General features: G+C 35.9%; 1 protein-coding gene across 1 annotated transcript; it reads left to right on the top strand.

Moving 5' to 3' along the window:
* The first annotated feature begins 7299 nt into the window (after positions 1-7299).
* On the top strand, positions 7300-8253 carry OR13C3 (olfactory receptor family 13 subfamily C member 3). Its single transcript, NM_001388529.1, is given in 1 exon segment — positions 7300-8253. A coding segment is annotated over 1 exon segment (954 nt).
* The last annotated feature ends 8590 nt before the right edge of the window (positions 8254-16843 follow it).

The raw sequence follows: 16843 nt of genomic DNA, 5'->3' as shown, positions 1-16843 counted from the left end.
AACTCTGTGAAAAATATCAAAGGCATTTTGATAGGGGTTGTATTGAATGTTTAGATTGCTCTGGGTAGCATAGACATATTAACAATATTTGTTTTTGCAATCCATGAGCATGGAATATTTTTCCTTGTCTTTGTGTCTTCTTCAATATCTTTCATACGTGTTCCATAGTTTCTAGAGTACAGATCCTTTAACTCTTTGGTTAAGTTTATTCCTAGGTATCTTATGGTTTTTGGTGCAATTGTAAATGGGATCGGTTCCTTAATTTCTTCTGTCTCAGTGTATAGAAATACAACTGGTTTCTGTGCATTGATTTTATATCTAGCTACTTTGCTGAATTCCTGTATGAGTTCTAGCAATTTGGGGGTGGAGTCTTTTGGGTTTTCCTTATAGAGTATCATGTCATCTGTGAAGAGTGAGAATTTGACTTCTTCTTTGCTAATATGGATGTCTTTTGTTTTGTTTTGTTTTGTTTTGTTATCTGATTGCTGAGGCTAGGACTTCTAGTACAGTTGAACTTCTAGTATGGACTTGAAGTATGGACTTCTAGTTGGACTTCTAGTATGTTGAACAATGGTGGTGAGAGTGGACATCCCTGTCATGTTCCTGACCTTAGGAAAAAAGCTCTTAGCTTTTTTCCACACACTGAGGATGATATTCATTGTGTAGTTTTCATATATAGCTTTTATGATATTGAGGTATGTTCCCTCTGTCCCTACACCATGAAGAGTTTTGCTCCAGTGCTTGGAACTCTGCTGCACTCAGGCAACCCCATTCTTTCTGTCACCCCGAGGATCCTGAGACAACTGCCCCACCTAGGATTCCACCTCCACTTACCACCTGAATGCCTTTCAGGCAGGGATGTCCCTCACTGAAGCAAACTTCTAAAAGTTCTGATTTTGTGCTTCACTGCTTATATCACTTTTCGGTACTGGCTTACGAAGCTCCCTCCCCCCTCAGATATATCTCTTCAGATTCACTTCTCTGAACCTTCTATCTTGCAAAAAGTGGTTGCCTTCCTATTTCTAGAATTACAGCAATTCGCTTCTTAAATCTCCAGTTGAGTTCACAGATATTCAGAACGATTTGAGAGCTATCTATCTGAATTCCAGGGACCAGATGTAATTAGGGTCCAGGACTCCTCTGCCATCTTACCTCTCTCCCATAAGTTGACTTTTTTTCTTTTTTCATGGTATGATGACCTTCTTGGTCTCCATGACAAGTATTGTCTAAAAGTCTATTATGTCTGATATAAATATTGTTACTCTCATTGTCTTTTGATTTACACTTGCATGGAATATCTTTTTTCATCCCCTTCACTTTAAGCCTAGTATCATTAAAGCCTGATATTAGTCTCTTGTAGACAGAACACAGTTGGGTCTTGTTTTTTAATCCATCCAGCCACTTTGTGCTTTTTGATTGGAGAGTTCAATCCATTTATGTTTAGAGTACTTTTTAATATGTAAATATTTACTAATGCCATCTTATTAATGGCTTTATGGCTGTTGTGTAGTTCCATTATTACGTTTTTTCTCTCTTGATGCTTACCTTTGTGGATTGGTGATTTTCCCTGGTGATATGTTTTGATTTTCTTCTCTTTATCTTTTGTAAATCTACTATAGGTTTTTGCATGCAGCTTACATAAAACATCTTATACATATAACCGTCTATTTTACACTGATAGCAACTTAACTTCAGTTGCATACAAAAACTACTATTTTACTCCTTCCCTTTTATGTTTTTAATGTGACAATTTTTCTCTATATTTTGTAGTTGTAACAAATTACAGTTAATTTATAGTTTGATATAACTATAGCTATGGTTATTTTTAATACTCTTTTGCTTTAACTTCTATACTATAGTAAAGTGGTGAACATGTCATCCTGTTACAGAATTAGAGACTTATGAGTCTGACTATATATTTGTGCTTACCAGTGTGTTGTATATTTTTATATGTTTTCATGTTACTAATTAGTGTTCTTTTATTTTGGCTTGAAGAACTCCTTTCAGCATTTTTTGTAAGGTGGGTCTAGTGGTGATGAACTCCCTCAGTTTTTGTTTGTCTAGGAAAGCCATTATTTCTCCTTCATTTCTGATGGATAACTTTACTGAACATCAATATTAACATCCACAATATAGCTCAATAGATTTTCCTAAAACATTTTAGTTCATTAATGTGTTGTCTACCTATCAGAATTCATGCCCCAAATTATCCATTCTAGACTTTAACTTTTACTTTGTGGCCTTAAAAATGAATTCATTTTTTTGTCCTGTGCATTTATTTGTATTTTTGTCTTTCTTTTAATTCCAAAAACATTGGGCAATGGCATCCTGCATAAAATTAGCTGATCCAAAAGAATGCATATAAAGTAAGCAAAAAAGTTAAATGATAGTGCTCTTAATTCATGGAAAATATGCTTTATTTCATTTATAATATTTAGATGACTTTTCAGCTCTAGTATTTCATTTGGTAACTATCATTTGAATTACTAATTTCTTACATTGAATTAAATCTATTTTGGTAAGCATATTTTGAACTAAAAAACTCTCACATTTCAGAAAGTTAGTTTTGTGAACATTTGCCACTGTTTCCAAAAGTTATGCATGTAGGAGAATGTCATTTCATTTTTGAGCTGTTTCCATCACAATTTATTCCCAGCACCACTCTTAATTGGGTTTGTGGGACACTGTCCCTAACACACCAAGAAGTTTCTCCATTCCACAGATCTCTCATTCCATCTTTAAATTGTTTTGGGAATTGGGGAACAGTTACAACAACTGTTGCATAATAAATATTTAGTCTTCCACATCTGTGGTATCTGGCATTGTTTGTTGAACCTGACCTTAATTCAGAATGCAGACATGAACACTAGGAAGAAAGTAACTGGGTCTTCTAGGAGGTTAAAATAATTTATCAATGTCCAGGTGAGTCTGGAATACCATGAAACTCTAGCTTTTAAATCTATAGTTAAAGCTATTATTAAATTTGTAATGATGATTAATAATGCTATTATTGAATTTGTAATGTTAATAATCTGGTGCAATACAGATACCAATTTATTATCATCAAAATATAGCTGTGAATCATTATTATTGATAGTATTTTGTTATTATTTGTATAATGTTATTAATCTTTAAAGCAATTTCCTTATGCTATCTCATTTCCTGACAATATCCTTGCAAGGGAAGTAGAGCAGGTATTTTTATCATTGTTTTACAAATGAGAAGACTGAGGCTATAAATTAGAAGCGTAGAACCTCAAATCATTTTAGTCTGAGACATTTATCCCCCATACTAAACCCACATCATATATATTCCAATGAATATTAGATGATCCTCTATTTTGACAGTGTATAAATTGTTAATTATCTGTATAAGATGGCAGCTTGCTAATACAAGCTGAAAGATATCTAAAAAAAATTAAAATCTGCTGCAAAATAAATATGACACATTAAAGTTTTCCTTCTCATTAAGCCACAAATATTATGTAGGGTAATTTCTTAAGAGTTTAGAAAGTCAGCCTTTATTTATTCAAATTCCCTGTTTATTATATACAGCCACTGTATTAGGCTTAAATGTTAAAGGGATAAGCAAGACAGGCAAGCTCCCTCTCCGGTGTCTCTTGTTATCTCACAATGTAACCAGATAACCAGTTTAAAGAGCTGGGAGCAGAATTAGCAAGAGAAGCCTGGCTCAAGAAGAGTTTGAATTAGTAAGGGGTTTCCTGCCTAGGAGGGAAATACTGGGAGCCGGTGGCAGGGAGAAGCAGTTTAGGTAGCTTTGAAGCATTGCCTAGAAGTTGTCTGCAACAGGGAGCCAACAGGCTTTTCAGGACCTTTGGACCTACCTGGACCATCTCCATGTATCCTACCTAGTAAGTCAACATCTTGCTGCGTTCTTCTCTTTGCATTAGTGACTAGGTTGATTAGAGTGCTCGTGTCCCTTATCCAATGCATCCTCTGACCAATTTCTGAGCTGAGGAGAATTTTGATTTATTATAAGTAGTGTAGAATAATTATAGAATAATTGCCCATTCCCTCTGGGCACTGTTTAATGAATGTAGTCAATTTGTTTTTGTGACCCTAATATTTCTACAGTTCTTGCTGAGCATTCCTGTCTGTTGATAATTTCTATACAATGTTAATGATATCAGTTAGACATAGTAGTAATGTAAAGATAATGGGCTTTGGATCTTTCCTCTGCTCATTATTCCAACTGAACCAATTTCAAGGCACACAGGATTTTGAAATAAGAGTTGGCTACATAAATGAGTTGAAGATCTTTCTCTCTCTTTCTCTCTCTTCCCTTCTCCATCTCTCTCCCTCTATCTTTCCCTTCCTGTCTCCTCCCTCTCCTTTAAAGAAAATTCTGGACTTAAGCTGAAAAAAAAAAACCAATCTCTTCTTGGTTATTTTTTTCAGCTCAAAATTGAGATTTTTTTGATTCCCTTGTCTTTATCTTCAGAGTTGAAATATTTCTTTTGTGTATTCTTAACTAAAATTTTCCTGTACTGAGAATCCTTTTGTCGAGTTGGACTTCTGACTCTAAGTAATAACTTGTTTTTTTTTTTAAGATTTTATTTATTTATTCATGAGAGAGAGAGAGAGAGAGAGACAGAGACAGAGACAGAGACACAGGCAGAGGGAGAAGCAGGCTCTATGCAGGGAGCCTGACATGGGACTGGATCCGGGGTCTCCAGGATCAGGCCCTGGGCTGAAGGCGGCGCTAAACCGCTGAGCCACGGGGGCAGCCTGTAATAACCTGTTTTACAGTAATTTTCCCAACTAGTGTCTCAAGACAAACCAAGTGGTAGAGTGGGGGAAAAGTGGCTTTGCTGGAATTCTCAAAACTACTGGCCCACATGAAGCCTAAATTTGTGATTTTGACCAATGTCAAATCTGGTGGTGATTTTGGAAAGATCAGTTTTCACATCTAGTCAATAATTGCTGACAATCCCATTAATCTACATACCTTAATTCCTTGTGTTATATTTCTGATAAAAAAAATCTCATAAAACATAGCATGATGGCAATTTTTGGAGAGGACTAATACCACAGGGTCTAAACACTCAACCCATGCTCTGTGCTTTGTAATGATAGACCCCTTCTTTACCAAAAGAAAGGCCAAATTCACTGCCCAACCTTAGAGACACTCTGTGCACCTATTGTGCTTTTCTTTTCAGATGTGCTTGCCACCACCTCTCCACAGAAATTCTCTTGTTCAAAAAGGATGTGCTCTGTTTATTCCTATCTTTGGCTCAAATTCTCACTTTTGGGCTAACCTACTTCTCCACTTTTCTTCCAAACCTGTCTAATTCTTCCCATGCTTCCTGATCTTGCCCAAGACTGAAACACTTTCTAAGTTCTCCGTCGTCTGATTTCTTTCTTTTTTTAAAATTTAAATTCAATTTGCCAACAAATAGTATAACATCCAGTGCTCATCCCATCAAGTGCCCTCCCCAGTGCCCATCACCAAGTTACCCCATTCCCCCACCCGCCTCCCCTTCCGCAACCCTTTGTTTGTTTCCCAGAGTTAAGAGTCTCTCATGGTTTCTCTCCCTCTCTAATTTTTCCACTAAGTTCCCCTCTTTTCCCTTTCACTATTTCTTATTTCTCATAAACTTCTTCATTCTAGGAAAATCAATAATTTTAACTCAAACTACATTATGTAATTGGATTTATGTTTTCACGTGCACTTTTCCTATATCCCTAACTGAATTGTGAGTTTGTAATAGTAGACACTTTACGTTGTTCTTTACTTTATCCTTACTATGCTTGGAATATGGCTAGGCTCAAGGTAGGCTGTCAGGAATATCCTAAATCTATTATAGTAGCCTGGCACAAGTTAAAACTGCTTTTTAAAAAATATGTCTTTTAATAATATTTTTTTTAAGAAGTGTATAACAACATGATAAGAATTTGGAGCTTTCTATAAAAGACAAAAGTATGTTCTTATTTTCCAGGTTGGCATGCCAATCCATAATAAGGCAAAAGAAAATCAGGTTAGATCAGAAAAATCTGGATACTCTGTCAATTCAGTGTAGATTAAACTTGAGTAGCAAGTGCTTTCAAGACCTTTGCGTAAGTACCACCTAACCACTTATGAGAAATGGAGAGTCTCAGAAGCTTCCCTGAACTCTAAAACAGAATCTAAAGTTTTTCAAGATACACTGGTGATACATACATATATGAAAACCAGTGAAGCTATGACCTAGACTTTTTTTTTAAAGAATATCTAGCCCAACATGGGGTTTAAACTCAAGACCCTGAGATCAAAAGTCACATGCTCTACCTACTAAACCAGCCCGGCACCTCTGTGAACAAGACTTGATCTGAACTTTGAGCTCCACTTTATTATTTACTGCCTGGTTAACCTTGGACAAGTTCCATCTTTTATATTGGGAAAAAAATGGGGCTAATATAAAGAATGATTGTATTTTGTAAAGCATAAAGTGATGCATATACACACATATACATAATAATATAAAATATTTAAACCTTATTACTATTTTCTTAGACTTAAACAAGTCAAAGTTTTTTGACTTGTTTAAGACTTTTCTTGACTTAAACAAGTCAAGAGATACTCTGTGAAGCTACAGAATAAGTTAGAAACTATGTAATTTTCTCCAAAGACTGTTACCATTCATGTGGAGCTGATCTATGCAGTGGTCTTGTCCTAGGAACAGTCACATAAGATGCTAAGAGGGGGCTGGAATATGAGATCAACAGCTAACTATGTTTAAACAGACATTAAATTTTATTTTATGCTATTCAATATATTCTTATTAAATATCTATAAAATATACAATTTTTAAACTAATGTAAGGTATAAAGTGTCAGGCATGGAAAGAGATATATACCATAAATATCAAAGTTGCTGTGAAATTGTGACCATGATATAATTGCTGAATCACATTTCTGGTCCTTGTTGAGTGGACTTTGCCATCTCCACTGCCTGCTTTCTGGGGCTTATAAAGTCAGGCTCATAGTTGGTAATTAGGAAATTTAGAAACCTTAATCCAGGAACATGTCAGCAGCAGGAAAGGTTACTTCTGTTTGTCTGTCTAATCGTAGGTAGATCTTCGCATATTAGCAGTGGACATCGGCACTTCCGTCATTCCCAATTTCATTGATTCCTTGTCACAGGCATTGTTGAAGATGATTGGATATCAGAGCTTCAAGCAAACACTCCTTATAACACCATCTAAAAAATGAATTGTTCAGGTAATTTGTAACAGTTGTTTCTTGGCAGTGAAAATATTTTATGTTATATTTTCCTTTGACATCCTGAAAAGCAGATGACATGGATGAAATTAATCAGACATCTGCATCAGAATTTCTTCTTCTGGGACTCGCTGGTTACCCAACACTTGAGATCATTTACTTCGTTCTAATTCTAATAATGTATCTAGTGATTCTAATTGGCAATGGTCTTCTGATTATAGCAAGCATCTTCGATTCTCATCTTCACACCCCCATGTACTTCTTCCTGGGTAACCTCTCTTTCCTGGACATCTGCTATACATCTTCCTCTGTTCCCTCAACATTGGTGAGCTTAATTTCAAAGAAAAGGAACATTTCCTTCTCTGGGTGTGCAGTGCAGATGTTCCTTGGGTTTGCAATGGGATCAACAGAGTGTTTGCTCCTTGGCATGATGGCTTTTGATCGCTACGTAGCTATCTGTAACCCTCTGAGATACCTCATCATCATGAACAAGGTGGTGTATGTACTAATGGCTTCTGTGTCATGGCTCTCTGGTGGAATCAACTCAATTGTACAAACATTTCTTGCCATGCGACTGCCTTTCTGTGGGAATAATATTATCAATCATTTCACGTGTGAAATATTAGCTGTCCTTAAGCTAGCTTGTGCTGATATATCCCTCAATATTGTCACCATGGTGATATCAAATATGGCATTCCTGGTTCTTCCACTGCTGGTCATTTTTTTCTCCTATATGTTTATCCTCTACACCATCTTGAGAATGAACTCAGCTACAGGGAGACACAAGGCCTTTTCCACCTGCTCAGCACATCTGACTGTGGTGATCATATTTTATGGTACCATCTTCTTCATGTATGCCAAGCCCAAGTCCCAAGAATTGCCTGGAGAAGACAAGTTTCAAACTTCAGACAAGCTCATTTCCCTGTTTTATGGGGTAGTGACCCCTATGCTAAATCCTATAATCTATAGCTTGAGGAATAAGGATGTAAAAACTGCTGTAAAATATCTGCTGAACCGAAAACCTATTCGGTAAGTATTTCCTATACAGAAAATATAGGTCTTTGATTAATAGGCATGAAGGTGGACTCATAGGTCAATTAGTAAAAATCTTATTTGGAGACACTATATAGTTAAGGAGAGATATTTTTATTCTTTCCCTTCCCCAGCCCTACTCAGGTAGAATTACTGAGAAATGTAGTTCACTTTAAATTCAGTTTCCAAAATGTCCTGATCTAGAGCTCACAAGCATGGTGAGTTCCATTAGAATCTCATCCCTGGTGATATCTGAAATGATTGTTTGTGGTGTCCTGTATGAAAACATAATAGAAAACATTCACACATAGCTTTGGAAATAGGCAAGAGTATAAAATTTATTTTACAAACTACCTCAATGACTTTGGATAGACTGTTCTTTGTAAGCCATAGTTACCTTACCTTGTAATAAGGAAATAAATAAAACCAGGTTTCACTGTCACTTAGAGCTTCAATAAATTGGAGAAAGCACCTAGCATAGCACTACTTCACAGTGTCCTAGAATTTCAGAATTGAAGCTAAGACTTCAAATTGAGGACTAAAAGTTACTATTGAGCACCTCTTTTACTGTAAGCTAATAATTATGAGAACTAAAATCTTCTCCTAAAAGTCACTCTGTTAATATAAAGCATACTGTCTTTGTCTTTCCTTCTATATCTATATAAAGAGAAGCTCAGGCCCAGGGAAGGAACAATCTAGGGAGTTTTCTACCTTATGGGGGTTCCACAGTGGGTGGTGGGAGATGTTTCACTATAGTCCCTGCAGAAGAATGGAAAATTGTTTTTTTCCAACTCAAGTCAAGTGAGGGGTGCTGCAAAAGAGCCCTTTAAAGTTTTGGGTTCCTACAAAGAGAGTCTGGCTTCTGGCTTGATGAGTGGAGGCCTACAGAGTTCTCTAGGCTGCAGGCTAGCAGAGGAGCTAGTCTAGAAGGGGGAGGAAGGTGAGTATTCTCCGCCAAATAAAACAGAAACATTTCAAACCTACCTGAAGGGGTGGTAAAAACAATGACTAGGAATATAAAACCAGTTATTTCATTTTCCAGTGCGTTCAAACTCCTCAGTAAGTCTATTAGGTTTTTTTTTTCCCTTTTTCTATTGATTCCTTGTCTAGAAGGCCATTGCTGAGTGTAGGATATCTTTGGGCGATGCCATCTATCTTTTCTGTCATCTCTTAGCCCACTGTGATAGCTGGGCTTTGACTTTATTTCCTACTTAATATATTCCCCTTTCTTATTTTGTTTTGGAGCTACAATGTTACTCCCTATCTCCTACTCAGAGGCTTCACTCTTTGCCAATCCCCTGTTGGTTGACCTAAGTTTCTACCTAAGTGATCTGGTTACTGAATTCTTCTGTTCTACCACTACCCCAACAGGAATGAAGTATTGTCACTGCAGAAAACCCTCAGCTGCTGCTCTGTCTTCTGGGTTGGATCACATCAGTGTTGTTTTTGGTTCTATTCAGAAAGGCATGCCCTAGATAGACCCTGTAGGTGATGGCTTTTGAATTTCTGGCACTTCTCCTCCTTCCTCCCCACTAGAGACCCTGTGTTTGTATCTGATCCTTGTTTAATTCTCTTTAATTTCATATACATGACAACAAGGTTTTAGGCATGTAGAAATGCTGTCTATTGTTTAAACCAACTCCTTAGATCTTAATTTTTAAATCATTTCCCACACGGTATAAAAAATGTTAGCAACTTCTATATAGGCTTATATCAAGTTGAACCTAATAAACTTTCACCTGATAAAATATCCCATAGGTACATAAAAGTGGGTTCAATAGGGCTTTGATAAAACAAGAATGATTATGTTAATCAATGATCAGAAAATTAATAGATTTGATGATAAAGCTTCCCTCCCTGGAAAATCAGAAAATTTCTAAGAGATTGTTAGGTGTATTATTTTTTGATTAATAAATATTTTTAAAATTAAAAATTATTTTAAAATGTTTAAATGTACGGCTGGGTGGCTTAGTTGATTAAGCACTGGACTCTTAATTTCAGCATTGGATCTCAGGGTTGTGAGATTGAGCGCCAGGTCAGCTTCTGCGCTTAGCAGGGAGTTGGCTACTCTCCTTCTTCCTCTCCCACTGCCCCCACCTCGCTGATTGTGCACATGTATGCGTGATCTCTCTCTAAAATAAGCAAAATAGGGCAGCCCCAGTGGCGCAGCGGTTTGGCGCCGCCTGCAGCCCAGGGTGTAATCCTGGAGACCCGGGATCGAGTCCCACATCGGGCTCCCTGCATGGAGCCTGCTTCTCCCTGTGCCTCTGTCTCTGTCTCTGCCTCTGTGTGTGTGTGTGTGTGTCTCATGAATAAATAAATAAAATCTTTAAAAAAAAATAAAATAAAATAAGCAAAATAAATCTTTAAAAAATATTTTAGAAATGTTGTCTATATAGCCATCTCCCAAAGATGTCATTTTCGGTATTTCTCCTAGTCATCAGGATGTCATACATATGTTTTTACTTTGATTTCTCACTTTTTGTTAATTTTTATGCAGGTTATCTTCCCTGGGGTAGGGATGTTAGGTTCAGCTAGAGGACCAACCCATAAAGCTAGCAGCAATTTAGATATGGCCAGTGATTCCCCTTTTTCTAGTCTGTTATATAGAGTAGGGCTGGGTAAGTAGAAGCATATAGGTTTGCTTGTCGACTAGGTAAGAGACAGAAAAAAACCATTAATAAAGAGTATCCAATGGGAAAGACAACAAATGGTGTTGGGAAAACTGGACAGCAACATGCAAAAAAATGAAACTGGATCACTTTCTTATACCATAAACAAAAATAAATTCAAAAGGGATGAAAGAGCTAAATGTGAGGTCTGAAACTATAAACACCCTAGAGGAGAACACAGGCAGTAACCTTTGACATTAGCTATAACAACTTCTTTCTAGATATGTCTTCTGAGGACAGGGATACAAAAGCAAAAATAAAGTATTGGGACTACATCAAAATAAAAAGCTCCTGCTTATAGAAAGAAACAATAAAACTAAAAGGCAACCTATGGAATAGAAGATATTTGCAAATGACATATATGGTAAAGGGTCAGTATTCAAAATATATAAAGAACTTATAAAACTTAATACCCCCCCCAAAAACCCAACTATGGGTTATCATAACATTTTCCATATGAATTCATAAAAGGACAAATGGGAGCCTTTATTCTCTTTTTGTAAGTAGCCCCTTAAGGACATGAGATAAGAGTACATAAAGGCTTTCAAGCAATGCAACAATGTGTGCAAAAAATATGCATCCTACTATCTCCCTCATAAGTAGACACTTTTCCAAGGAAGACATACAGATGGCCAATAGATACATAAAAGGATGTTCAACATCACCGCTCATTAGGGAAATACAAATCAAAACTACAATGAGCTATCACCTCACACCTGTCAGAATGGCTAAAATCAACAACACAAGAAGCAACAGGTTTGGGGAGGATGTGAAGAAAGAGCAACCCTCTTACACTGTTCGTCGGAGTGGAAACTCGTGCAGCCACTGTGGGAAGCACTATAGAGGTTCCTCAGAAAGTTAAAAATAGAACTATACTACAGTCCAGCAATTGCGTTAGTATTTACCCATTAATTCCATTAAAAAAAATAAAAGAAGGAATGACCTATATTTAGGAACATGGGCAGTAATATTTAGATGTATTGTCATGTGTCGTGTTCAACAATTGATCCTTCCTCCAGAACTCATTAATGCAATCCATGTCACGGGAATATAGGGTCAACCAAAGAAAAAGAAAATTTTTTTAGAAATATAGAAGTTTCTATGAGTGTTTCTTTCATTCTATTTTCTCCATATATTCTCCCTGGATATCTCAACAATATAATCAATGATGATCTTTTAATCCTACATACATTAAGTGTTAACACACATTCATTCAGTCCTGAAAGCCAACCTTTTAATATCTTATCAGCCTCCAATATTGTAAGCAAGGATTTCAGTTGTCTATTCCAATTTTCTTTAGTCCACATCTTGCGGATGAGAATGTATATGTTTAATGCTTTGTAACTTATTGAATTTCACTTTAAATAACCAATATTCAACTTACAATAATACTCTTGCTCTAGGCCTTAAACAGTGGCAGGAGTTTCTGCTTCATTTGCCAAGTTATACAAATCAAATCCAGAGTGAATGCCTCTCTCGATCAAGTCTCATTGTTATTTACCGAGAAACAAGGGTAATGGACCAATGTAATCCATTTGCCAGATTTGCCTCCTCCTGGATCGTTTTAGTAGGGAACCCATAACCGCTTTTAGTTCCAGACTTTTCTGCTTACAAGCATAAAAATTGTTAAGTACATTTCCAGATCCTGAGGGAGATAGTAGGATGCATATTTTTTGCACACATTGTTGCATTGCTTGAAAGCCTTTATGTACTCTCATCTCATGTCCTCAAGGGGCTACTTACAAAAAGAGAATAAAGGCTTCCATTTGTCCTTTTATGAATTCATATGGAAAATGTTATGATAAACATAGGTATTCCCCACTTTGGTAATCCTTCAATCCATAAAGTGCCCTATAATGTACTACCCTCTATAGGAGTCCTTTATCTCTCAGTCATATAAGGCCTATATTTTCATGTGTAGTCAGCAATTGATCTATATTTTCAGACTGTACCATTAGCTACTGTCTGAGAATCATACCATATCATTTTTATTATTGTCTGATTCCACTAACACATGAGCAAGACTGCTTTTATTTCTTCCTAATTATATAGTAACAGTGACTTTGTGAAATTGGAATATTATTTCATCACTTTTACTCTAGTTCACTTGTTTATAGAGGGGGAAATCTCACTAAATGATTTTCACAGAGCTCTCCAGCTCTAAACTTCTATGATCTAATAATGTAAAAGCAACTTGGACATATTTCCATTTGAATTTCAGTATACCACATGGTATGGTTTGTGGTATGAGTGGGTGTGTGTGTGCGTGTTTGTGTGTATGTGCATGCTTAAATACCAATCTTTCTTAAGTAAATTTTTATTTCTCAGAATGCACATATTTTAAACATTTTTTTGACTTTATTGAAGTATGATTGTCAGGTGCAAATTATATATATTTAGGTTCTTCAAAGTGGTTTTTATGGTATATAACATGATGACTTAATATATGTTAAAAATCGTGAAATGATTACCACAGTCTTGTTAATTTACATATCCATCACGTCACAAAGTTACCCTTGTTATGTGTGTGGGGAAAACACTTAGAATCTACTCTCAGCAAATTTCAAGTATACAATAGAGTGTAATTACCTGTAATTGCCATCCTGCATTAGATCTCCAGATCTATAACTGAAAGTTTGTACCCTTTGACCAATATCTTTCCATTTCTCCCTCTATCCAAACCCCTGGCAACCACCATTCTAATCCCTGGTCCTGTCAGTTTCTTTACTTTTATTTCACTTGTAGGTGAAATCATACCATATTTGTCTTTCTGTGTCTGACCTATTTCACTTACCATAATATCCTCCAGTTTCATCCATATTGTCACAAATGGCAAGATTTCCTTCTTTTTTATGGCTGCACAATATTCCATTATGTGTGTGTGTTTGTGTGTGGGTATAAATCACATTTTTTTCATCCATCAACAGACGCTTAGGTTTCCATATCTTTCCCATTGTGAATAATGCTGCAATGAACATGGGAGTATCTCTTTGAGATACTGATTTAATTTCTTTTGGATGTATACTCAGAAGTGAGTTTGCTGAATCATAAGTTATTTGTAATTTTCTGAGGAACATGCATATTGTTTTCCATAATGGCTGTATCGATTTACATTCCTACCTAAGTGTTCAAGACTTCGCTTTACTCCATACCCTCACCAGCATTTGTGATCATTTGTTTTTTGATCATAGCCATCCTAAAAGATATGAGGAATTATCTCATGGCGGTTTTGATTTTCATTTCCCTGATGATTGGTGATGTTGAGCACCTTTCCTACACCTGTTGGGCATTTTAATGTTTTCCTTGGGATGGCTATTTAGTTCCTTTGCTTGATTGCTTGTTTGTTTGTTTGTTTATTTGTTTATTTATTTATTTCTACAGAGTTGTATGAATTTGAATATTAATATTATTAATATTTTCTCTTTCCATAGGTTGCCTTTTCACTTTGTTGATGGATTTTTTGCTATGCAGAAGTTTTTTAGTTTGATATAGACCCACTTATTTATTTGCTTTTATTTTGCTTTTGTTTCTTATGCTTTTGGTGTCATGTACAAAAAAAATCATTGCAAAGGTCAATGTCCAGTAGCTTTTCCCCTAAGTTTTAGGAGTTTTATGGTTTCAGGTATTATAGATACATTGTTAATCCATTTTAAATTAATTTTTTATATGGTGCATATGGATCTATTTCATTTTTTGCAGGGAGTTATTCAGTTTCCCCAACACCATTTATTAAAGAGTTTATCCTTTCCTCATTGAATATTCTTATTACCCCTGTCAAAGATTAGTTGACTATATATACTTGGGTTTATTTCTGAGCTACTTATTCTGTTTCATTGTCTTCGTGTCTGTTTTTATGCTAGTATAATACAGTTTTGATTATTAAAGCTTTATAATATTGTTTGAAATCAGGGAGTGTGTTACCTCTAGCTTTATTTTTTCCCTGACGATTGCTTTGGCTATTTGGGATCCTTTGGGGTTCCTATGAATTTTGGGTTGTTTTTCCTATTACTGTGAAAAAATATGAATTTTTATAGACACTGCATTGAATCTATAGATTGCTTTGGATGGTATGGATATTTTAACAATATTATTTCTTCTAATCCATAAATACAGGATATCTTTTCACTTATTTGTGGCTTTTTCATTTTTTTCATTGTCTTCTTGTTTCCAGTGTACAAATCTTTCATTTTCTTTAATGAAAACTGGAACTTTTCTCAATTAGTTGATTAGTTCTAGCAGGTTTTTTGGATGGTGTTTTTAAGATTTTCAGATATAAGATCATGTTGTCTGCAAACAGGAATAATTTAACTTCTTCTTTTCCAATGAATGCTTTTATTTCTTTTTCTTGCCTAATTGCTCTGTATAGGACTTCCTATTCTATGTTGAATACAGGAGTAAGAAAGAGCACTCTTGTCTTCTTCCTGGTCTTAGAGAAAAAGCTTTCACTTTCTACTATTAAGTATAATGTTAGCTGTGGGCTTGTCACATATAACCTTTATGAAGTTGACATACATTTTTTATACCTAATTAGTTGAGAGTTTTTATCATGAATTGAATTTTGTCAAATGCTTCTACATGTATTGAGTCCATCATATGGTTTTAAATCTTTTTTTTAAATAATAAATTTTTTATTGGTGTTCAATTTACCAACATACAGAATAACACTCATCCCGTCAAGTGCCCCCCTCAGTGCCCGTCACCTATTCACCCCCACCCCCCGCTCTCCTCCCCTTCCACCACCCCTAATTCGTTTCCCAGAGTTAGGAGTCTTTATGTTCTGTCTCCCTTTCTAATATTTCCTACCCATTTCTTCTCCCTTTAAATCTTTATTCTGTGTTTCACATTTATTGATTTGTGTATATTGACCCATCTTTGTATCTTAGTAATAAATCCCACTTGGTCATTGTCTATGAGCCTATTAATGTGCTTTTGAATTGGTTTGCTTAAATTGTGGTTGAGATTTTTTGCATCTATAATCATCAGGAATATTTGTCTACAGTTTTATTTTTTTGTAGTATCCTTATCTGGTTTTGGTATCAGGGTAGTACTATCCTCTTAAAATGAGTTGGAAGTATTTCTTCTTCAATTTTTGGAAAAAGTTTGAGATGAGCTGGCATTGATTTTTTTTTTTTAAGTGGTTGGTACAATTGACTATTGAAGCTCTCTGGTCTGGGACTCTGTTGGGAAGTTTTTGATTATTGCTTTGATCTCCTTATTCATTATTGGTCTGTTCACATTAATTTAATACAGCCAAATACAGAAATTTTACCCTTTACTCCCCACCCCCTTATGTAGTTCATGTCAGATTTTACTTCTGTCTATATTGTTTATATTAAAACATTTCTTTTAAAAAAGAAAGGATTTGTGTACAGTTTTAAAAAAGATTTTATTTATTTGTTTGAGAGAGAGAGACAGAGGGATAGTAAGAGAGAGAACAAGCAGGGGGTAAAGGGAGAAGCAGGCTCCTTGTTGAGCAGGGAGCCTGATGTGAGGCTCCATCCTAGGATCCTGGGATCACGACCTGAGCCAAAGGCAGAAGCTTAACCGACTGAGCCCCCAGGTCCCCACTATCAACACATTTCTGTGGTGTTATTCTTACTACTTTTGTCTTTTAATTTATGTGCTAGTATTAAAAGTGATTTACATGCCATCATTATAGTATACAATAGTCTATTTGTATTCATATTTATCTTTAGCAGTGAAATTTATATTTCATATATTTTCATGTCCCAGGGTGAGTGGGCCTGTCTCCAAGACCTTGGTCAATATCAGTTTCTGGTGCTGGGACAAGGGTCTCTTTCAGGGTTTGCAGGTGGTGGCCTATTATCAGGTACAGAGATGTGCATAGCTCTCTCCAGGTCTGTGGGGGTGGTGATGGTTCAGGGGCTCCCAACAGGTCCCTGGGCTTGTCTCTGGGAG

This window comes from Canis lupus, chromosome 11 (genome assembly GCF_011100685.1).
Source record: "Canis lupus familiaris isolate Mischka breed German Shepherd chromosome 11, alternate assembly UU_Cfam_GSD_1.0, whole genome shotgun sequence".
Classification (NCBI taxonomy): Eukaryota; Metazoa; Chordata; class Mammalia; order Carnivora; family Canidae; genus Canis; species Canis lupus.
Note: the sequence above shows the minus strand (reverse complement) of the source record. Positions and strands in the feature narration are given on the sequence as shown.